This window comes from Phyllobates terribilis, unplaced genomic scaffold (genome assembly GCF_046119375.1).
Source record: "Phyllobates terribilis strain yellow unplaced genomic scaffold, ASM4611937v1 Scaffold_1__5_contigs__length_1240528914, whole genome shotgun sequence".
NCBI lineage: Eukaryota > Metazoa > Chordata > Amphibia > Anura > Dendrobatidae > Phyllobates > Phyllobates terribilis.
In genome coordinates, this window is record NW_027362761.1 from 910,527,290 (window position 1) to 910,552,284 (window position 24,995).

Below are 24,995 nucleotides of genomic sequence, written 5' to 3' on the forward strand. Positions count from 1 at the left end.
GTCAATGTCTGATTGGTTGGGGTGCGACACCCGGCACCCCCGCCGATCAGTTATTGATGTCGCCGGCCGAAACTGCTCAATTACAAAGTAGAGGCTGCGGCGGGGTATTGCACATCTGCCTACTATTGATTTGAATAGGAGATGGATGTGAAGTAGCCTGCCATGCCTTCTACCAGAAGACGGAGTAGCTTCGTAATCGAGCGGTTTCACCAGCGACATCGATAACTGCTGATCGGCGGGGGTGCCGGGTGTCAGATCCTTACTGATCAGACATTGATGACAATGAAAAAGTAGTGGACCACAGCTTTAATGCTTCTAGGGCTCTCTAGCCTGATCCTATGCCGCTTCTTTTCTAACTCGTCCTCATGCAATGATGTCTCATCCCATGTGCCTGCTGCTTCCTTTAATTGGATAAAACAAGATGAGGAGGCAGGGTTGTACAGAGAAAGGAAGAGGTGTGGTCAAAGAAGCCATGGAAGCACGAAGAATAAATAGAGTTGTCAGTTTTCAGAAGTTTGCAAAAATGGGATTTGTTGTGGATTTTTCTATAGACTTCCGTATAGAACTGAATAGGGGGAATTTGTAAAATCCAAAGCATTTAAAATCCATACACCAGGTTAATTTTCATGTGAAATCCACAGAAATGTTTTTATGCGGCCTGAGACATCATACCCCCAGAGCCAAATGATAATATTTTACAAGTCACCAGCTCCTAGTTTCCTCAAAGGGACTAACTTTTCAAACTTTTGCTGCTGACAAATTGTTCTTGACATGAATGAATAAGGATACCTTAGTACCAATATGGGAATTTCCTTAAGTGGATTTTTCCCCCTGGGGCTTACTTATGGCAAGCAGTGCAACTTGCAAATTAATAACAGTATGTAACATACACACTATTAGGGCTTGCTCACATGACCGTATACATCGGATGAGTGCAATCCGATATAAAAAGGGATTGCACTTGGACCAATGTTATTCAATGAGGTAGTGCTGATCATCATATTTCTTTCTCACATGTATTTGACATGAGAAAAACTCCAACTCCTAAATATATAATAAATTGGCTCATTATGGACACATTTGCTGTGCCCCTGAGCTGACAACACAGCAGAAATACACCAAAGGTGATGCAATTTTGGAAACTACACCCTTCAGGGAATCCAAATGTGTTTGATAAGCTTTTCAATCACAGTACAAAGCTCAGAAGGAAAAGAGCGCCATACTGCAGTGCAGGTTTTGCATTATGCTGGAATGGTTTGTGGGTGCCTTGTCACATTGGCAGAGCCTCTGAGTTATCAGAACAGCAGAGACACCCCCCCCCCCCATAAGTGATCCCATTTTACAAACTACACCCCTCTGGAAATTCTTCTACGGGTGCAGTGAACATGTTAACGTCACAGGTATTTCAAATAAGTTTATACCATAAGGACTGTGAAGAAAAATAATTATATTGTTACTACTAGAATGTTGGTTTAGTCCCAGGTTTTTCATTTTCACAACAGTAAATATAGTGACTTAAAGTATTCACCCCCTTGGCTTTTTAACTATTTTGTTACATTACAACCTGTGTTTAAATATTTTTGTAATCCGATTTGTGTGTGATACATCAGCACTAAATAGTCTATGTTGGTGAAGTGAGTAAAATATAGGTATAAATTAAATTTATGGGATCAAATAACTAAAAATTGGCATATTCATATGTATTCACCCCTTTTGCTATGAAGCCCCTAAAAATTTCTGGCGCAAGTAATTACTTTCATAAGTCACATGCTTAGTGAAAGGAAGTCCACTTGTGTGCAATCTAAGTGTTACATGGTCTGTCGATATACACATACCTTTTCTGAAAGGCCACATACGCTACAACACCATTAAGCCAGAGGCACCACTAGCCAAACACCATGAACACAAATAAGTCAGGGACAAAGTTGTTGAGAAGTACAAGTCAGGGTAGGGTTATAAAAAAAAACAAAACAAAAAACAAAACTCTTATCCTCCAGAGCAACATCAAATCCATTATCATTGAATATAAAAAACATGTTACCACAACAAACCTGCCAAGAGGGGCCCACCCACCAAAACTCTCAGCCTGGGCAAGGATGGCATTAATCGGAGAGGCAGCACAGAGACCACAGGTAACCCTGAACGAGCTGCAGAGTTCCCAAGGAAAGATGGAGTATCTCTCCATATGACCACAATAAGCTGTACACTCCATAGAGGTGGCCTTTATGAAAAAGTGGGTAGAAAAAAATCCATTACTTACACACACAAATTGTATGGCTCGTTTTGAGTTTGCCAAAAGACATGTGCGAGACTCCTCACTTCCCCCCCATATAATGCCCCATGCAGGATGTCACACCCACTCCCCCCCCCCCATATAATGCCCCATGCAGGATGTCACACCCACTCCCCCCCCCATATAATGCCCCATGCAGGATGTCACCCCCACTTTCCCCCTACCATATAATGCCCCATGCATAAAAAAAAAAAAAAAAATCAAATACTCACCTCACTTCTCACCTGATGCTGATCCGGACTCCAGCATCGCCCGCGTCTTCGCGCTGTCACAGCTCAGGAGAGATCGCGCGGTGTAAACATATCACCGCGCCCTCTGACCTGAGACGTCACAGTCAGAGGACGCGGAAGACGCTGCGGAGGCACGGGGAGGGGTAAGTATTGTGCCGGCGCCGTCACATGACCGGAGATGTCCCTGCGCTCAGCATGGGGTCGGGGGCCCATGCTGAGCGCAGAGACATCTCCGGTCATGTGATGGCGGGGGGTCCTGCGGGGGGGGTCCCATGAGGAGACGCACAAGAGGGGGGCCCCAACGGGGCTCCGACCTGCCGGGCCCCATGCTCGAGTCAGGGCAGTCATGCACTGATGGTGGCCCTGCTGGAGGCTGGAGGGGCCCCCTCTCCCTCGGGGGCCCCCGTTCAATGAACCGGCTGCACGGGCGGTAGGTCCGCCCCTGAGCCTGCCATATGTCAGGAAGGGGCTAAAAACAAAATTGGTAATCTTGTAATTTATATACTAGTCTTTCAGGGACCCTTTGAGACTCATTTGTCCTGTCCTTTCAGCAATCCTATTCACCAAGGCTCCTTATCACCAGAAGCAGGATTATAATATCAAGTAACACTCCTATACACAGCTGATATCACAGAATCCACCAATCACCATAGGCGATGTCACACCTGACCCTGCCCTCCTTTTCTTCACAATGAGCTTTGCACATGCTCATTCAATACTTAATTACAAACTATAGGGTCATGGTCCATGACCAATTTGGCTATGGTTCATGTTTTGTTTCCTGAAACCACAGGAAGCTAGAGTCTAAAAAAAATCCCAATTCCAGTGTGAAATTTCTAAGCAAATGGCAAGATTTTTATTTTTTTACTTTAATACAGAATATATGATATGAGAATAAAAAAATGAACACAAAAACCTGATTTAAACAATAGGTACTTTTCTGAGCGTCTATCAGGGCTTATTCAGATATCACTTTTACAAGTACGAGTTCTTTCTGTGTTTTTCACTGATACAACTCATATCTCTCATAGTCTATGGGATTTTTCAGAGCTCCTTGTATTTTTGTGGACTGAGTTACAGAGACATGTCCTGTTTTGAGGCGACTCATGAATCAAACGCTCAATGCAGGTATGGGACCATGGAAAATCAGACAATACTTGGATACCATTATTTTTCACAGACTCTTTGATAAGAGAAGCTTGACAAGCCTCCATCATTTTTTTCATCCAAGATAAACTGATGAAACGCTAATAGTAAAAACGGACACTGATAAAAATCTGATCAAAAACCCTGATGAAACTCAGACCTTTTTTTGTGTATGAGAAAAATCACTGATGTCTGAATGAGCCCCAAGGCAGAAATAAACATAGCCTAATAATACAATAGTAAGGCTGTGTGCCCACGTAGCATTTTTCAAGCGTATATGCTGCGGAATTTCCGCAGCGTAAACGCTTGAAAAACGCATGTATATCCGCACCCCATGGTCCCCAATGGGATTCCGCAAGTTCTATGCACATGCTGCGGATTTTTCCGCAGCGTTTATGCCGCGTTCAAAAATCCGCAGCATGTCATTTAATTTTGCGTTTCCGCAAGCGGAATTGCCTTTGTCCAATGCATAAAAAACGCAAGGCAATTCCGCATGTGGAAAACGCGTGATAAACGCGCGAAAAATGCGCGATAAACGCGTGCGGAATTCCGCATGCGTTTTTCCGGGAGAGGACTTGCATTTATGCAGCAGAAATTTTCTGCTTCATAAATGCAACGTGGGCACATAGCCTAATAGTGGTAACTAAGGAAAAGACAGTCACCAGTGCATTGTCCAGACAATGGAGCTGATGTATTTTGCTTGTTTTATGTGTTCTGTCTTTGGCTTTCGCTTGAGGTTTGAGGATTTGTTTTGTATCTTGGCACTATGGTTTTGGTCTGCGGTGTGATAGAAGGGATCAGTCTGCTGTGGATTAATCAGTGAGTAGACGTGCTTTGGCAGCTAGTCCAGTTTTCTTTTTATATATAATAAATAGCCCGTGCTTGTTGTACAATACTTGACAATTCCTGCGTATTTGTGCTTTTCCCGTCCTTATTAAATATTCTTAATCTGCCTCCTAACTTTATATGATATACTGCATCCTTCAGTGCTCGGCTGGATCCTCTCCTGCCGATATGTGTGCGCCCCACAACAGTTCTACAACAACAGAACTTGGCTTTCATGAGCATATCCTAGTATAGAATGTGAAAATAAAGAGATTGTACTATTAACTAGATATATTACCTGTACACAGGACAGGTGACAAATGTTTGATCGCTGGGGGTCTGACTTCTTGAGCCCCCACATTCTTGACATCAGGAATTCCCAAAGATATTCACTGCCTACAGTAGTGATGGTGAACCCCTTGTTCTCTGGATTAAATATTTAGCAGCTGGATCCAATGGTTCAAGCATTAATTTTCCATCCTGTGCCTATGTAGTAAATATTGCTTATGGGACCACCCATTTTAAGGACAAAGCCAACATAACTTCCAATATGCTTAAAAATGTACATTAGAGGACACTGTCTAGCCTGGATCCACAGCTGTACAATTTTGTAAAGGAAAGAAGAAAGTACATATCAATTACTGTTTGTTATAGAACACCCATCACTCCACAGATCAACAGTTATAACCTTCGGCGGTGGATGGATATACACAGTGAACTGAGCGGAACAACACAGTTCCATCACATTGTTTAGTAGCCGCTGCTCGGTACTGGAGATAATTTCCTATTCTCTTCAGTTTTAAAAACTGCTCAGAATGGGTTAAAATAATAAAAGAAGTCATAGAAGACATACTGATAGGGAATTTAGATTGTGAGCCCCAGAGGGGATAGTGATGACAATGTCTGTAAAGCGCTGTGGAATATGATGGCGCTATGATAAGTGAGTAAAATAAATACTGATCACACCACTCCTATTGCAATGCTTCTCCGTCCTCTGCCGGTCGCTGTATGGGATCAACCAGGGCCGGCTCCAGGTTTTTCTGGGCCCCGAGCGAAAGTCTCAGTGGACCCCTTTAACACTTACCACGATTCATGATGCACAGATACCGAGAAATATATATATATAGTACAAGGCCAAAGATTACACTTCTTACATTACATGAGATATATCTATTGTAAATTCCACAATATCTCAGAAACCGGCAAATCTCTCCACATAGTATACTGCCCCACATAAAATGCTCCATACGGAATACTGGCCTCCATATAAAGCTCCATACAGGATACTGGCCCCCATATAACGCTCCATACTGAATACTGGCCCCCATAAAACGCTCCATACAGAATACTGGCCCCCATAAAACGCTCTGTACAGGATACTTGCCCCCATATAATGCTCCGTACAGGATAATGGTCCCCATATAACGCTCCGTATAGGATACTGGTCTCCTTATAACACTCCATACAGGATACTGGCCCCCATATAACGCTCCATACAGAATACTGGCCCCCATAAAATACTCCATACGGAATACTGGCCCCCATATAACGCTCCATACAGAATACTGGCCCCCATAAAACGCTCCATACAGGATACTGGCCCCCATATAACGCTCCGTACAGGATACTGGTCTCCTTATAACGCTCCATACAGGATACTGGCCCCCATATAATGCTCCATGCAGGCTGTCCCCCCCCCCCCCCATAATGCCCTAGGCAGGCTGTTCCCCCCTTATAATGCCCCATGCAGGCTGTTCCCCCCGTTAGAATGCCCCATGCTGGATGTCACCCCCCATATAATGCCCAATGCAGGATGTCACCCCTCATATAATGCCCCACGCAGGATGTCACTCCCCCAATATAATGCCCCATGCAGGATATCACTTCTCCCCCCCATATAATGCCCCATGCAGGATGTCACTTCTCCCCCCCCATATAGTGCCCTATGCAGGATGTCCCCCCCCATATAATGCCCCATGCAGGATGTCCTCCCCCATATAATGTCCCATGCAGGATGTCACCCCTCATATAATGCCCCATGCAGGATGTCACTTCACCCCCCCATATAATGCCCTATGCAGGATGTCCCTTCCCCCCCATATAATGCCCTATGCAGGATGTCCCTTCCCCCCCATATAATGCCCCATGCAGGATGTCCCTTCCCCCCCATATAATTCCCTATGCAGGATGTCCCTTCCCCCCCCATATAATGCCCTATGCAGGATGTCCCTTTCCCCCCATATAATGCCCCATGCAGGATGTCCCTTCCCCCCATATAATGCTCCATGCAGGATGTCACCTCTTCTCCCCCATATAATGCCCCATGCAGGATGTCCCTCCCCCCCCCATATAATGCCCCATGCAGGATGTCCCTTTCCCGCACCATATAATGCCCCATGCAGGATGTCCCTTTCCCCCCTATATAATGCCCCATGCTGGATGTCACCCCCCCTCTTTATAATGCCCCATGCAGGATATCACCCCCCTCTCTTTAAAATGCCCCATGCAGGATGTCACCCTCCCCTCTTTATAATGCCCCATGCAGGATGTCACCGCCCATATAATGCCCCATGCCTCCATACATTGAAAAAAAAATCAAATACCTCACTCCTCACCTTCTGCCGCTGCTCAGGTCCGGACAACAGCATCGCCGGCGTCTTCCCGCTCTGCTCTGCCTGTGATGGCTCAGGGGAGGGCGCGGTGGAAAGACGTCACCGCACCCTCTGACCTGAGACGTCACAGGCAGCGCACAGCAGGAAGACAGCGGATCTGCGGAGGCACGGGGAGAGGTAAGTATCCGGCTACAGGGGCCATGAGCAAGCGGGGGAGAAGGGAGGGCGCTGGCACTGCTCTCCTCCGCCCATAGCCCGGCGGGGTGCCCGACCGCGAGTGGGCCCCCCACCTTCTCAGGGTCCCGGCACTTGCCTGGGTGTGCCGGCTCCTGACGCCGGCCCTGGGATCAACCCACTACAGCCAGTGATTGGCTCCCAGGTCTCAAAGCCGTGTCGGGATGTCATTGCTACAGTAGGAAGTACAGAGATTAGTGGGGGGAGCATGAAGTATCAGAATGTGACAATTTCAGGGCCCCATACTGTCGACATTTCTGGGCCCCCTTGAGACTCTGCCCAGTCTCCACCCCAGCTCCGCCTCCACCCCTTGAACCTTCCACAGTCCCACCGCCCATTCTTGGAAAAACTCCACTTCTGCACCACATCCTCACCAATCATACATTAGCAGTTCCCATCGATCACCAGATCACATACATAGCCAGCAGCTTTTATTTTGGCCAAAAGATTTTTTAAGCCGCCACCACGACAAGGCAGACTCTTCTTGCCGGGCCCTACTCTACTCTAACCTATTAAACATTTCTTAAAAATATCCGATACTTTTTTTAGGTATATTTTATTTATTTTTATTTAAGGGAATGTGTCACATAGGTTTTTTTAAACTAATTGTAACCAGATTGTGTTTTTATTTTTTATAATCTGTATTTCTGATAGGTTTTTTTAAACTAATTGTAACCAGATTGTGTTTTTATTTTTTATAATCTGTATTTCTGATTGCAGATTCCATCAATCATTCCCTCCCCTCCCCAACCAGAATGTATAAGTTTCTGGAGAATCTTGAGCGCGGCCGCCTGATGTTGTAATTCAGCATTTGGTTTTGCAGCATCGCTCAGGATCATCCAGTAGCTTATAAGTTTTGGTTGTGGGTTGGAAGGGGGGAGGGGAGGGAATGATTGCATCATATAATCACGTACTGAAATGGTGGACAAATTAATACATGGACTTAAGTTAGCTACTCACATAGCCAGTGACACCGCCGCCCAGTCAAGAAGAATCTAATGGTCACCTCAGCTTGCCCACCGCCGCCACCTCAGCCTGCGATCACCGCATTAATAAATGTAAACAGGGTATATTATTGCATATATACCCTGTGCTCCAAATTATTATACAAATAATATTTTCTCAGATTTTCCCAAATTACCTATATGAATTGCAGTCATTGTAATTTTCCAGTCAAATAACTATTAGAGTACAATTGAAAGGTTTTTGTACAAACTGCCTATGATAACTGTATATTTTTAAAAAAATAAAAAACTCAAACTGCACTCAAAATGCATGTTCCAAATTATTATGCACATCAGAGTTTTCAACCTTTTCATTTTAATAAAGAACAAAAAAATGGTCATTTTTGAAATTCTAAGCATTAGCAGGTTATTACAAACTGAAATCAAACAGTTTTCAACTCAAAACTCTATTCTAGGTGATGTTAAATTTGCACATAGGACCCCTTGTTCGTAATGAGATTCTGAACTCTCTCGTCCATTGAATTTGTCAGGTTTTGGATGGTTTCTGCTTCAATTGTTTTGCATGAGGACAGAATACCCTCCCAGAGCTGTTGCTTAGATGTGAACTGCCTCCCGCCATCATAGACACTCCTTTTGATGATGCTCCAGAGGTTCTCAATGGGGTTGAGGTCAGGGGAGCATGGGGGTCACACCATAAGTTTGTCCCCTTTTAAGCCCATAGCAGCCAGAGATGCAGATGTGTTATGTGCAGCATGAGACGGGGCATTTATTAAAATGAAAAGGTTGAAAACTCTGCTGTGCATAATAATTTGGAACATGCATTTTGAGTGCAGTTTGAGTTTTTTATTTTTTAAAAAATATACTGTTATCATAGGCAGTTTGTACAAAAACCTTTCAATTGTACTCTAATAGTTATTTGACTGGAAAATTACAATGACTGCAATTCATATAGGTAATTTGGGAAAATCTGAGAAAATATTATTTGCATAATAATTTGGAACACAGTGTATTCATTGATTATACACTACTAAAAATATCTTTATTGGTATTCATTAAAAACCTATAAATTCTAGAATATAAATACACCAAAAAACATAACTCAAAAAATGATATAAAAAAATTATCAAGTAGTCAAGATTAAAGGGGGGGCCACCCCATTTAGCAACTACTCGTCCCTACCTGTGTTCGGAGGTTGGCACCCTCTTGAAACAAAATTGGCTCCCCCACTCCGCCGCCACTCAACAGCCTCCACTCAGCAGCCTCTCCCTCACCAGCATCCCCTAAGCTGCCTCCTCTCCCTCACCAGCATCCCCTCCCTCATCAGCAGCCTCCCCTCCTTCAGCAGCCTCCCCTCCTTCAGCAGCCTCCCCTCCCTCAGCAGACTCCCCTCCTTCAGCAGAGCAGCGCAATGCAACATACACACACCCCTTCAGCAGAGCAACACACACAGCCTTACCGCCCGCCACCATCCCCGCAACACATGTGGCACGCTGCTGCTCTGCTCCGGATTGAAGATGAGCGCACAGCGTGTCACATGACCAGGACCATGATGCACCCGGCTGCGGATTAAATGTACAGCGATCATTTCCATCCCCTGGGTGCATCATGCACCGAACTGTTGTCCCTAAGAGGCCAGGTAAGCAGAAGCAAAGAGAAGGGGGGCCGTGGCCTGGGGCCCCCTTTTTGTCACCGGGCCCCATACAGTAGTAAGGGCAGTAATGCCCTGGTGGCGGCCCTGATGTGACCAGTGGGGGATTGGTAAGGTATGATGCTTTTAATTATTTTATCTCACTGTGAACTGTTTAAAAAATCTTGACTCGTCAAATCTGTTTGCTTTACATGGACTGCAAAAAAAATGTTTTATTCTTCCACACAATTAGACTCCTATGAGTGATATATAACACATAACTTAATTTATGGACATTTATGGCTTGATTTCTTTGCCTGTGTGGATTGTATGGGTTGCTACTGAGACCTGGTGAGAATTTCATGTGAATAGCACCTTTAGAAATATATTTACTTAGAAAATTGTTGACGTGTTCAATACTTATTTCACCCGCTGCACGTTTCTAGTGGCATACATCAGAGCCTTTTACTGGAGGTGTATATGAGGAAATATTTCAGACATATCCTGCTGACAAAAGTCTACAGAGAGCCTAAGTGTCAGAAAAAGTGTTAAGGTGCTTGATAGACATAGCATTTAGTATGAACACTATCTGGAATGTTTGCATTGTATGTCCAAGCTAAAGGGAACCTGTTAGATCATCCCTATAGTGTTTTCTGAAGAGAGAGAGCGGACCATATCAAGGGGGGTGATCTAAGGTTGTCTTGCAAATTAACTAATATTTATGCAAGAAGGGGGTGTAAATTTTAGCCGAAATGTACCAGTCAATGACTGGAGTACATTGTCTAACTCATTAAGAAGAGTGAACATCTTATTCCAGCAGACTTTTAAACAAGACTGGCAAATAAAACATTAGTTTTGATAATTTATTCACAGGGTACGTCCTTAAAAAATGTGTTTTATCAGCCATGTTCTTAAAGAGGACTTTTCACCAAATTTTTCATGTTGAACTGGACATAAAATGTAATAATGGCTTCAGAGTGGAATAAAACAATTTTTTTTTTTCATTTTGCCTCTCCGTATTAGCAATTAAGGTATTTGGCACTTAATGAGTTAACATTTGTTAACAATGGATGTTATCAGAGTTTTCATTGGGGGGGGGGGGGGGGAGTGTACTGCTTCCCACTGTATGATGCTGATCTTTTATAAGCTGGCGACAACATTCACACCAACCACAATAGCTTATAGCAGGTTTCTCAGTAAGTAAAATGTAATCACACTTATGCCTGCTGTAACTTGTAATCTCTGTACAGTGAGATCAGAGCTGTCAATACATCTCACACAGGAGTAGTCCGTTCTGGGCTACTCTTGTGTGAGATGTAATAGCATGCTCTGATCTCACTGCAGAACATTTACAAGTTACACTAAGCAGAACAAACATAACATACACATTGACTCATGCAGATGGTTAGACAAGTTGATCAGAACTGTATCATTACATCTCATACACTGAAAAAACCTGCTCTATGCTATTGTCTGTGTGTGTTCTTTTTTCACCTGAGTGTTGCTGCCTGATTATGATTGGTTGGCATCATACATGGAGAAGTACACGCCCCCAGTGAAAACTCCCACTTGGACTTAAAAGTTAATTCATTAGGGGACAAATACTTTGATTGCTAATATCTTCACAACAGAGAAGCGAAATTAAAAAAACAAACATGTTTTATTCAACTTGGCAGCCACTATTACATCGTGTGTACTGTTCAACATGAAAAATTTGGTGAAGAGTCCTCTTTAACAAAAGAAATAATGGCTTTGTTTTTCAACAAGATGTTAGTAAAAGGCTGTAAAGCGCACTCCGGGGGACATATTTTGTATTACTATTACTGAAATGTTATGAAGAAAAGTGAACAAAGCAAAGTTAAAAGGGACCCACGGGTTTATGAAAGACTAAAATAAACTTTTTACATCAAAACAAACCAAATATCTAAAAATTCAGTTTCTTTCCATGAATCTCCTGCAATGAATTCCAAAATTCCTTGTCCCATTCAGTATTGTTTTTTTTTTGGAAAAACATGAATCCTAGCTCCTCATTGCCTTGTGAAAGAAGTCCCCGCTTTCTAATAGAGAACTAGTGTCTACATATTACCTCTTACCTAAGAAATCAATGTACTGGTAGCTGTGATTTCTGCAGATAGTTTCATAGTTAGCAAAAAAAGTCACAAGTTGCATTTCTGAAAATGTGGCAAGACAATAATTTAATAAATCTGGCAGATGCTGTAGTGACCGCAATTGGAGTGACAACGAGGCAGGTCTGAGGTGTATCTGTTGGCCTATGAGGCATTTTAAATGAGTAGAATGAAAGAGCAAATCCTCAAGTATAAAAAAAATTCAAGGCCCAATGAGAGAGGCCAATAATTGTGAACAAGTGCTCATAGGAATGCTCATTTCTTATTATTGCCTTATTGTTTCTTATTATATTGCCTCATCTTGTCATGCCAGCAGACACTCGATGAATGAGCAAAACGCTCATTTGTCGGGTGCATTCATTTTTAAGCTGGTTTATTGTTCATTGTTGTCGGCAGCACATCATCTTCTGTAAGCATGAGATGTGCTACCAATCAAATTATATTCTATGTGCACACAACAATCATATTAACAATCATTCTGTGTACATAGAATTCCATTTGGTTATAAACAACTGCAAATTGGTTTCTAAATATCCAATAGGTGTTTATACAACAGCTGGGATCGGGCAGTGTATATGGCCCCATAGATCTGTAAAGTTTACAGCAATTGAATGGTACTTATTCCTATCACTGATTCTGGATGATTTACCGGTCTCTCCGTTTTGAAAGAAGCTTAATTTGCATAGTAATATCACATGACCATCACTGCCAATCTTGGGGAATATGAATCAATACATTGCTAGTTTTTATGGTCTAAATACATATATATGAAGCCCCTGCACCACTTTTCTAACACAGCCAAATGTGTCCAAAAGTGGGATAGCAAGACAATTGCACTCATTAATGCTCATTTATCAATATTCTCCAATTAAAAATGCAGAAACCAATACTACCTTTGACATGACATAGCCCTTAGCCGCTGGAGAGGTCATCAGGATGTATGTGATGTCAGCACTGCAAGGGAGTAAACCGAAACTAGCAGGGAATACCAAAACATTGTTGGTGGAGCTATGGGGATTATTTGGCCATTGGGTTGTGTTTTTTTGTTTTTTTTTAACAAATTTCATGTTAGCCCAATATTTTTAAATTCCAGTCAACCCCATTAATGTTGGTTCTAAAGCTCTAGAATGCTAAAAGGCAATGACAGGTCTCTCTTACAGAAGCAGTTCACCTGCTCATACCTTCGAATTCCCAGTTTGGTTTGTCTATGAACACAGAGAGCATAAATGTGAGCCTTGGATATATGTTTCCTTGCTCACAGCTAGTATGTGGTCCTCTTTCCAACCTGTGTGCAGCCTCCCCCGATTATCTCAAATGACTTTCACATGGAGCTGAGGTTAGCTGCTATTTCTCTTGGCTTGTCCCCACTGCAACAGACACTTCCTCTCCGCCTTAAAAGGACCAAGTGATGTTCAGCTGACTGGGCTTGAGCCCAGCACTTGATTTATACATTATTTAATTTCCTTCAGAAAATTGAAAACAGTGCTTTTAGGAATGGAAGTTGATATTTTTCATTTGCTTCAGAACTCTTTTAGGGCTAATATAATCAGTGGTTGCGCATATCAGCTTGTTTATGGAGGCTCGCAGTAATGGAACATGGAGCTGAAGGGCGTTTTATCCAAGTTCAGTAAACACAGGAACAGAGCAAGTCAGACACAGAACAGAAAATTAAGTCTATAACTCCAAGGCTGGGGAGACTATTCGGCACAGAGACAGCTTTGGCACAGGGGTGTCATCCAGGCAAAGCATTCCTCGTGTTATAAAAAAAAAACATTTTACAGTAATAATCAGGAATCATTCAGTTATAAAAAAAAAAAACTGCCTTTGTTTGGAGTACAATATACTAACCTTTATGATACCTGAGTAAGGTTTTGAGTGAAGACTTGGGTTCGATACAGCACAAGGAGTTGTACAGCTTGGTTCTAATGTAATATTTAGGGTCTATAACAGATCTTTTATGTCCCTGTCCTGTGTCTGCTGAAAGAATTGTAATAGATGGGAATAGTACATCGGTCCAGCGCCTTGTTCCTCCACAACAGGATCATGGCATGGGTGTAAAGGTAGAGAAGATGGCATAACACCCCTCTGAAGACCGCTGTTCTTTTAATGTGTGCAAAATGTATTCTATTATATGTTTTATCCTCTTGGAAGCTGCAGATCTTGTTATTCAGGGGTGACAGGGTTAACTGTAGGGCTGGCCCATATTTGGGGAGGAGTATTAGGGACCAGTGTGTCAGGTCCTGGTTTTATAGTTAGTTGTTAGTGAGCAAGAGACAAGAAAGAACATCCTCAGAGGAAGGTTATCATCATCGTGTGTGTGTGGGAGAAAAGACAAGAAAAAGGAGCAAGTTGGGACACTTAAGGACTCCAAAATCTAAAGGAAGCGGTGGTGTTAGCCAGACCTGAAGATCCGCCATGAAGAAATACGGCTCCCTTACATCGTTCTCAAGAGTACAGTTAGGGTGCAGAGTTCACAACAAAATACATTGTTGTGTTCTAAAAAAAAAACATTTTACAGTAATAATCAGGAATCATTCAGTTATAAAAAAAAAAAACTGCCTTTGTTTGGAGTACAATATACTAACCTTTATGATACCTGAGTAAGGTTTTGAGTGAAGACTTGGGTTCGATACAGCACAAGGAGTTGTACAGCTTGGTTCTAATGTAATATTTAGGGTCTATAACAGATCTTTTATGTCCCTGTCCTGTGTCTGCTGAAAGAATTGTAATAGATGGGAATAGTACATCGGTCCAGCGCCTTGTTCCTCCACAACAGGATCATGGCATGGGTGTAAAGGTAGAGAAGATGGCATAACACCCCTCTGAAGACCGCTGTTCTTTTAATGTGTGCAAAATGTATTCTATTATATGTTTTATCCTCTTGGAAGCTGCAGATCTTGTTATTCAGGGGTGACAGGGTTAACTGTAGGGCTGGCCCATATTTGGGGAGGAGTATTAGGGACCAGTGTGTCAGGTCCTGGTTTTATAGTTAGTTGTTAGTGAGCAAGAGACAAGAAAGAACATCCTCAGAGGAAGGTTATCATCATCGTGTGTGTGTGGGAGAAAAGACAAGAAAAAGGAGCAAGTTGGGACACTTAAGGACTCCAAAATCTAAAGGAAGCGGTGGTGTTAGCCAGACCTGAAGATCCGCCATGAAGAAATACGGCTCCCTTACATCGTTCTCAAGAGTACAGTTAGGGTGCAGAGTTCACAACAAAATACATTAACCCATTTGGCCCTGTACCAGGAAGATGCAGTCACCCAATTTGTCCCCTTGTTCCTTAGTAATGTTTCTCACAAGTAGTGTGCCGCCCTCCGTAACCACTAAGAATGTGCCTCTGTGTTCTGCAGAAGAAAACATCAATCTTTATTCCTGCTACCCTCTGTACGTAAGTTTTATTGTCAGTAAAAAGGACTTCATTTTTGCAAACTTGTCTGGTTACTTGAGTTTAAAGGCATCAATGTCGCACATTTGGTGCCAGAACTGAACCTGAAGATGTTTCAGCAGAAACAACCACCTGCACACATCTAGGGACCCCTATGTAAGATGTTTAGGGGTACGGTTATAGATGTCGGCCGAGTTCCCCCCAGCCTTACACCTGAATTGGCGTAGTCAGCAGGTTGTGGTTTCCTTGCAGGAAAACTTTTTTTTGTGGAGAAGCCCCATGTCGCAGACTAGAAGAGGGTATGCACTGCAGCCATGACCCATCCCAAGATGGGAGGTGTGCGCCGGAGGAGGGCGCAATGCAAAATGAAGTGTGGCCCATGGGGTGAAGAACAAAGGCGGAGTTGCTGAGAGCGACATGTGACGCAGCAGTCATGTCAGAAGGCCGGTCCCGAAAGAGGCAGTGCTGAGCAAACAGGAAGCGAGCGGAGAGCGAGAGACCGGTGTCATTTTCTCTGCAGCATATGAAGAGCAGAGGAAGACATTTGAGCTGGAGATGGTGAGCCACGATAAAAGTGAAGGATCGCAGTGAACCTGGCAAATGGACATCAGCTGGGATGAGGAGGATGCCAAAGAGATGCCACAGATTGGGACACTGGGTGCCACGGGAAAGATGAATCACCCGGAGGAGGCCGCCCGCGATCATCCAGTGAGTGCAGCTTGTGATGCAGTGGGCTACCACAGCCGGAGGTAGGCCTGCTCATGCACCTGATGTGCTTGTGGTGTTGGAGCCAGATGCCGGTGAGAGAAACAACCAACACCACCGGTGCAGATGAACCAACTGCACCATGACCTTCTGGGGTGGTAACAGTAGTACCCTTCCAGATAGGTCAGCAGAGCCCTTTCAAAAAGGGACCAAACCTAACACGAATGACCCACCACCTTCGAGGGTCACTCCTGCCCCCGAGAGAGAACGGGCCCTAAGATGCAGTCGCCTGGGGCACCCCTCCTATAATGTCGCTACCGGAAGTGGAGGTGAACTAGAGGAGCACCTCCATCACAACAGACAATTAAACAGACCTAAAATGTGGTTTATCTCACAGCAAGAGGTATACTGGGACAGTCATGTGATTGAAGACCGGAAATGGGAAGATACCATGGTCAGGGAGTGGTTGGCCAGACCCTGGCATTTCATGTTTATGGACAGTTGTACCCAGGGCCAAGTCTTGTCCTTCAAGATTGATCGGGACTTCGTATTTGTGGAGGAATTCGGCATGAGAGACAGAGTGTACGTGAACAGGACTGTGGTGAGGCTTCCTAACCTGGATGTGGGCAAGTTTATAATTTTCATGAAGCTGTTGTGTAAGAAGGGGCGATATAGTATAGGCGTGACGCGACCTGCCATGGAAACTGATGTGGAGGATTGGGGAGAGCAGAAGGCCCAATCTAGGGCCCAGCGAGCTTGGGATAGGGCAACCAAGACGTAGGTTTCCAAGATGGGCGATGTCCCAAGAGAGGACAATCGCTCCACCCGAAATCGGAGCGAGGAGAAGGCGGCCACCTTGCCAGTGCAGATAGGAGAGGCATAAGGGGCCAGCGCTGTGCGTTCATACCCGGCTCTGGAACACCAGTACATCCAAGTAACCAACTGGGACTTCACCATAGTGAGTTGTGGTGAAGCACCACAGGTGCTGGAGGAAGACCCTGGTTCGGCCAAGTACCCCAACCAACCATGGACATCTGGGAGAAATTTTGGGCCAACATAATAAAGCCCTCTGGAAGGCCTTAAAGACGGAGGGCAGAAGCGCTCCTTCAGCTGTTTATATGTTGACTGATAGGCTTTGTTAAGGGGTTGAGTTCCTGGTAACACTTTCTAAAGGCTGGAGACCAGTTGGGCCTCAGGAAGTTATCTAGAAGAGTTGATGGCAGAGGGACTGTTCCATATCCTCATTGGCCAAAGATAGGCCTGATATAGGTGGATAGGCTAGACTTTTATTTTTGATTTTTGTTTTGTTGCACCTGTAGCACCTTTTTCAGGTGCTGATGCAGATGTAAAGGTCTAATGCCCTCAGTAAAAGATACTGTGATCTTTCACGTGTTCCAGAGTCCTTACCTATAAGGACCGGGTCCAGTGTATTTAACGATTGTGAACATTGTGCAGGTGTGTGTTATCTATTCTTCCAGGGTCCTTGACCAAGAAGGACCGGATGCTGTTGGGATCCCGGCGACCGTGAAGAAAACGTCTTGAGACAGCAAGACTTCAGTCCGACTGTTTTGGAGTGTGATATTAACCTTTTTTTACAGGTTTTGAATTGCCACAGACAGCCATCTTTAAAGAGGGGGGTGTGTGTAAAGTTGTAAAAGATGGCATAACACACCTCTGAAAACCCCTGTTTTAATGTGTGCAAGATGTATTGTATTGCAAGTTTTTATCCTCCTTGAGGCTACAGTTCCTGTTAGGGGTGACAGGGTTAACTGTAGGGCCAGCTCATAGTTGGGGAGGAGTATTAGGGACTAGTGTGTTAGTTCCTGGTTTTATACTTAGTAGTTAGAGAGCAACAGATAAGAAAGGACACCCTCAGAGGAAGGTTATCCTCATCGGTTGTGTGTGGGAGAAAAGACAAGAAAAGAGAGCAAGTCTCAGCAAGAATTCCACAGTGGTGGCAGTTCCTCATATCAGGGAAGTTGGGGCACTTAAAGACAGGAAAAACTAAAGGGAGCAGTGGTTTTAGTCAGACCTTGAGATCAGCTGTGAAGGAATATGGGGTCAGCCAGGCTGGGGCATTTCAGTAAGGTGGTACCTAGAGAGAGCTCCATTAAACAAGAGTGCACTTAGGGTGCAGTGGTCACAGCAAAACACATTAACTCATGTGGCCCTGTGTTGGGGATAGAGTTACACAATTTGTCCTGTTGGTCCTCAGGAACATTTCTCAAAAGTAATGTGCCGCCATCCATAACCACTAAGAATATGTCTCTATGCTGTGCAGAAGAAAACATCAACATTTATTCCTGCTACCCTCTGTGCATAAGTTTTATTGTCAGTAAAAAGGACTTTGCAAAAATATACTTGTCTGGTTACTTCACCGTGAGTTTAAAGGAGTCTGGTGTCGCATATTTGGTGCCAGAACTGAACCTGAAGGTGTCCGCAGCAGAAACACAACCACCCACACAGACCCAGGGACCCCTATGTAAGGTGTTTAGGGGCGCGGTTATAGATGTCGGGCGAGTTCCCCCCTTACATGGGTACTGCTTGTTAGATGTTGGGTCACTTGCACTGTATATTCTGTCTCACTATATGTTGAAGCCTACTTGGCAACACTCAAGGAATGTTCAGGAGACTCCCAGAAAAAGGGGAGACTTCCCGAATTCCTGGAAGAGATGACAAGTCATCAGCACTTCACAAACCTTGCACAAAGCCTTGCTTCCCAAAGGTTTCTTTCTCATAATGCTAATCCATGGCATTAAGATGCACATTCAGAGGGCAGGAATTGGTCGTGGGTGGGGGCATGTCAATAAAGGGGAATATTTATGCAAAAATATTGCTGCACGCAAAGCCTAGTTATTCCGCAGCATGATTTTGAAAAGCTGGTAAGTATGTCCTAAAGATGACTCAAGACTGACTCCTCATTATGTTCAGCCGTAATGATTAGGCCAGTTTGATATCAAATAAATGCCCTGAGTTCAGTTACTGCTGCCATTTCCATACATGTCACTATATAACTGACTACAGCTTGAAAACTAGATAAGCTCCAATGATTTGAGCTACTTACATGAAATTCTGATCCAACAATTTTCATTTCCTATGTACGGTAGTGAGCTCCTACTAATATTTTGTGGCCTATACTGTATATTCTGCAAGTTGCTTAAATATCTACTCACTTTGTGCCTTTTTTCTTTCCGTGCCATCGCACAGGCTTAGAATTAAGTCCAATTTTGTAGTTGTGCCAATATTAGACTATTTTAAATACTTTATGCAAAGTTGTTCATATGCTTCACAGATGTATGAGTATCAAAATACTAGTTTTCTCTCTCCTGTCAGCTCAGATATGTTTCTGCCCAAAACACAGACACCATATCATGTAACTCATCATGGGATGATTAGGAACAAGGTAAAAGTGAGTGTAACCCTCTCGGCAGTACCGAGCCCTGCATACATCGCACGGTGAAGTGCTGGAGCATTTTCCAAGTCTCATTTTACAGAGATTGTTGATCTGGTCTGGTAGTTCCCTCTTGGGCTGACTCTGCATTCACTCCTGCAGTGAGGTCCACATATGTTGTGAAAAAGAGCCAAGATTGTTTGAGCATTGCAACTAGGTCAGGAAATTAAAAATTAACTCTGGAGCAGAGATATTACACTGTTTGAATAATGTGTCTATTAGGAACTGAATTCTTTCTGTGCACCCTTTGGGGAAACGGGAAAACTTACTCTGGAAAATACGAGCATGGTGTTTGACCAGCAGAAGAATCTTATGTGATGCATTATTTTATTAGAAGGAGACCCTCCCCTGGAAAGATGAAACAGGCTCTGGTTTTAAAGATGTATTTTCATCATAGGCATTGATGAATTCTCATGGATTTTCTATAAATGTCTGATAAATTCTGGTCCCAGAGGAAGGAGCAACACCTGTCTGAAGAATTGAATGATGACCCTATACATATGCCATGCATGTCTATGAGGGAAATTGTGCAAGATCCATATATAGAAGAGGATAAATGCAGGGAGTGAGTGCTACTAATAAAGAAATGCTAATAAAACCTATATGTGTTCAGTCTTTTCCATGTAAGCTCCATTATTTTTGACCCAGACGTGACCATTGAGTTTCATGTTTGGCATTATTCAGCTAATATCTCTGTCACTTTGTCTTCCCTACCTCCATGTCCCTATAATTTGAAGATTGTAGGCTCCCAAGCAAAATTTGTAATAGGCTCCTGCCTACCTCTTTTGTGCTAATTATAATGCTGCAAATTGCCTCTTCAGATAGGAAGAGAACTTGAACTCTAGTGTCTCCTATTGGAAATAGCAATCTTAACCCTCCGTCACATACAATATCGGTTCTAACGAGTTCACATACAATGTGACTGTCAGGCGCAGGCTAGAAAAATACCTATAATATCTAATGTTTGCAATTTCAGTGCTCTAAAAGTGATCAGTGACCTTTATAGGGATGTAATAAAAGAGACTACACATAATCAGGTGCAAAAAAAAAAAAACATTTACTTAACATAAAACTAATAACTCTGAAATACAAACATTTCAAAACTCCCGCCAAATAGTCCCCAGTTCGACTCTGTCAAAAAACTCTACAAAGAAAATTTATGGAAACAAACTTAATTTTAAGGTACCTTAAGTACTATTAAACACATATTCAATCAGAATTAGATCCTGAAGTTTCCCCAGAAAAATTACACTTGCAGAGCAAAGAGCAAGAATTACACATCATTTTTGAATGTGTCAGGCAGATTGCATTATGACATTTGTGACATTCATAATTAGAAAGCCTTCTGATTCCGCTTTCCGTGGTGCAGGTGGTGCATCTCCTTCTTTTGGGAGGTGGTGCAGGTGGTAAATTTTCACTATCATCTTCTGGGCGGAATCTTTTGAGCTGAACTTGAAGGCGAGAGGGGATACCGATTGTTTTCATACTTCTCCTGCGTAGCTCTCCAAGCACTAGTTCATGGGCCAATTTTTTCAGATAGAATCGTCTACGGAGTGGTTCAAGCTTGTTTTCAAGGTAAATGACTTGTGAATTTATACCACCCAAATTCAACTTAGCAAAAAATATGACCATTGGCCAGCGTTTGGTGTTTCTGCTGACGTTGAAAGTTGAGCACATCTGATCAGCTGTATCAACACCCCCTTTGGTTGCATTATAAAATGTAATTATCTCCGTTTTTTTTTGTGCCTCAGTCCCAGGATCGATGGCATCATCATCATGAAGTGTTGATAGAAGAAGTACAATTTTTTTTGCTTGTGGTACATAGGAAACCAAAACCTTTCCATTATGGAATGCAAACATACTGCTGTACTGTTGTCTCCCTTTCACACTTACAAACTGTGTAGGCAATTCTTTTTTATTTTTTCTTACAGTTCCGACATATGAAAGCTTCTGCATTTTTAGATAATCAATCAGATCACAATTTGAAAACCAATTGTCAGCTGTTATATTGTGACCCGATCCAAATAAGGGCTGAGCCAGTCTTTTTACAACATCACTGGGTTTGTTGCTGACACAGTAAGGACCTTCTGGTTGTTTTCCTGCATAAACTTCCAGGTTGTAAGTGTAGGTCTTACTGGCATCAACAAGGGCATACATTTTTATTCCATATTTGTTAGGCTTTGATGGAATATATTGACGAAAGGCACATTTACCATGAAAACCAGGGAGCATTTCGTCAATAGTGAGATTCTCCCCAGGGCAATAGCTTTTTTTTACAGTTTTCAACAAATTTTTGGAATATATCACGAATTGGAGCAAGTCGGTCATGTGTTTAATGTTTGGTTCGGGTAGTTCTGTCGTCAAACCGAAGGCAACGAATTAGAAGCTTGAATCTGTTTATGGACATAACAAGGCCAAATTTTTCAACTCCATCCCCATCTTTACTCCAAAGTTCCTCCAAACTTTGTCTATTTGCCCTATAAGCTCCTGCAAGGTATAATAATCCAAAAAAAGCACGCAGTTCTATTTCATCTGTGGCCTTGATGGTTCTGTTGCAGATGAACTTGTCCTTTATAATGTCTATATATTGGTTGGTATATGTGACAATAGAGTCCAGAATGTCATCTGTGAATAAACTATTCCAGCATTCAACTGCAGTTTTTGCATTACTTGCAGTTCCTATAACTGCAGGAAGGTGAGTAATGTTTTGAGGTTCCCTACGTTTTTTCTGGAGTGGCTTCTTGTTCCATTGTTTTTTTTTATCTTTTCCCATATAATAAGATTCTACATCTTCATCCTCATCACTGTCACCATCTTGCTCTCTTTCTGAATCCACTTCACATACTTCCACCTCATCATGAGAATCAATCTCACTTTCCTCTCCTAAATCCTCATTCAGTGTGGGGTCTGCATCATCTAACAGCATGTTTGTTACTTCCTCAACATCAAGGTTTTTTGATAAATTGTACATTTTCCTCTCCATTTCAGCAGATAATCTGAAGCAAGAGAAGGAATATGTGTTAGGGAACTACTGTATATGCCTGAGCAGCACACTTTCTTTTTTAATCTGCCTTATTTCTATGAAATATCCTCACACTTTGTGCTATACATTAATAAAACAAGCTAAATAAACAATTGTGATGAATAAAAACATAAAATACCAACCTTATTGAGTGTGACGTGTTCACATACAATGAGCCTGAGAGATTAGCGCAGTTATATCTGTCCTCCTGAAGCTCTGCAATCCAACTGTGGTATGAGGTTTCACAGAGCTGCTAGAGACAGGAGACTACCTGGAGGGAGGGGATTTCCTCACAATCTGGTGAGGAAGGAGAAATGAAAGTAAAAGAGATGTGCCTGTCAGGCCTGTTGTATGTGACGGAGGGTTAAAAGTCAGTATCAACTCTTTAAAAAGCCTTGCCATATGACTTAGAGTAAAAGCCAAACCAGAAGAGGACTTGAGTTTGGAGAAATGTTACCCCTTAGATCCCAGTCAGAAGCCGCTCATACAACCAAATCAGATCTCATGCTTTACACTGACAATAGGCAACATCCCGAAACACCGTTTAGATTCTAGTTTGGCTTCTATGCAAAGTCATAATGGCAAGGATCATTAAAAGGTCTACATTGACTTTTAGGATTGCTACTTCCAATAGGTGGAACTAGAGTTCAAGTCCTCTTCCTCTCTGAAGAGACAATTTGCATATTTAATTTCCTACAGGAGCATTGCATGGCTTATAAGCTTCCTTACTCTGGCATGCCAGGCATATCACTCTTCACAAGGAGAAATGTTAACCCTTAGATCCCAATACTGTGACAGGGGGCTCATGCAGACACCAGAACTCAGGTGTGACTATAGCTAAATCCCTAACCCCGAGCTGTTCTTTTTCACATCTCCTGAAATGTTATGCACTACAGGGATGCAGAGTCTTCAGTCTGGGGTTTTACTTCTAAGCTCACAGCATTACTCTTTACAGTATCCTGCTTTTAGGGAAGTTAATGAAAACACTGCTTGCTGTTAATGTGATGCCCGCTAGACACGGCTCTTGCAGTATTAAACCATTTGCCAGCTGGAGCACTTTAGAGGCTCTCAGAAAAAGGAAACACTGCACTAGCACTGTGTACAATCTACAGCATAATCTATTGCATTATGTTTGGTATAGTTCCACGAATGGTCAGATTGTGTACATGGACATATCTTTATTCCATAATGTTCTGCATCAGCCTCTTTCACTCACGTCATCCATTTATTATGCTGCTCTAAGGGAAGTGTATTAGATGTTTATGCAAAGTTTGCGGTTCCATTTCCACTCTGACTTGTTTCTGTATAGGCTGACATTTGTTTGCTGCCTTTTTACATGCAGATGTTACTTCCTTTCACAATTCCATGGCATATTCCCCTAAATGGCAATCTTCCCCTTCAGCTTTGCATCTAAAAATAGGATTGATTTTCATGGCATGTGCTGCTGCAACCAGAGACCTGAAAAACTCAAATGATTTATGCTTTGTCCTGTCTCTGAAATCAAGGTTGCTTACATAGGAAAAGCACCTAGAGCTCTGTAAGATGTATAACAAAATACCAGGCCAGAGTATAAAAATTGTGTCGTAACTTATACATGCACGCACATCCACAATATGTTCATCTGTGCTTGAGTTTTACATGTTTTAAAGTCTAATCCTACATGTCAATTATAATTCTGTAGATTTCAATATGGCGATGAATGTACACTGCTCAAAAAAATAAAGGGAACACTTAAACAACAGAATATAACTCCAAGTAAATCAAACTTCTGCGAAATCAAACTGTCCACTTAGGAAGCAACACTGATTGACAATCAATTTCACATGCTGTTGTGCAAATGGAATAGACAATAGATGGAAATTATTGGCAATTATCAAGACACACTCAATAAAGGAGTGGTTCTGCTGGTGGGGACCACAGACCACATCTCAGTACCAATGCTTTCTGGCTGATGTTTTGGTCACTTTTGAATGTTGGTTGTGCTTTCACACTCGTGGTAGCATGAGACGGACTCTACAACCCACAGAAGTTGCTCAGGTAGTGCAGCTCATCCAGGATGGCACATCAATGCGAGCTGTGGCAAGAAGGTTTGCTGTGTCTGTCAGCATAGTGTCCAGAGGCTGGAGGCGCTACCAGGAGACAGGCCAGTACACCAGGAGACGTGGAGGGGGCCGTAGGAGGGCAACAACCCAGCAGCAGGACCGCTATCTCCATCTTTGTGCAAGGAGGAACAGGAGGAGCAGTGCCAGAGCCCTGCAAAATGACCTCCAGCAGGCCACAGATGTGCATGTGTCTGCACAAACGGGTTAGAAACCGACTCCATGACGGTGGTATGAGGGCCCGATGTCCACAGATGGGGGTTATGCTCACAGC

The 24,995-nt window shown here is 43.0% G+C and overlaps 2 protein-coding genes across 2 annotated transcripts in view; one reads left to right on the forward strand and one right to left on the reverse strand.

Moving 5' to 3' along the window:
- AFG2A (AFG2 AAA ATPase homolog A) overlaps positions 1–24,995 on the forward strand; it is a 521,034-nt gene that overhangs the window by 476,355 nt on the left and 19,684 nt on the right. The gene's annotated exons all lie outside the window — the stretch shown is intronic.
- Positions 21,933–22,869, reverse strand: LOC141165737 (uncharacterized). Its single transcript, XM_073651593.1, has 2 exons — positions 22,766–22,869; positions 21,933–22,596 (listed from the first exon to the last, which is right to left on the reverse strand). The coding sequence occupies exon 2, from the start codon at positions 22,581–22,583 to the stop codon at positions 21,933–21,935; it is 651 nt and encodes a 216-aa protein (XP_073507694.1). The 5' UTR covers positions 22,584–22,596; positions 22,766–22,869.

What these genes read in the sequence shown, in the direction of transcription:
- LOC141165737 (XM_073651593.1), bottom strand. Translation starts at nt 22,583, where the DNA reads ATGGAGAGGAAAATGTACAATTTATCAAAAAACCTTGATGTTGAGGAA.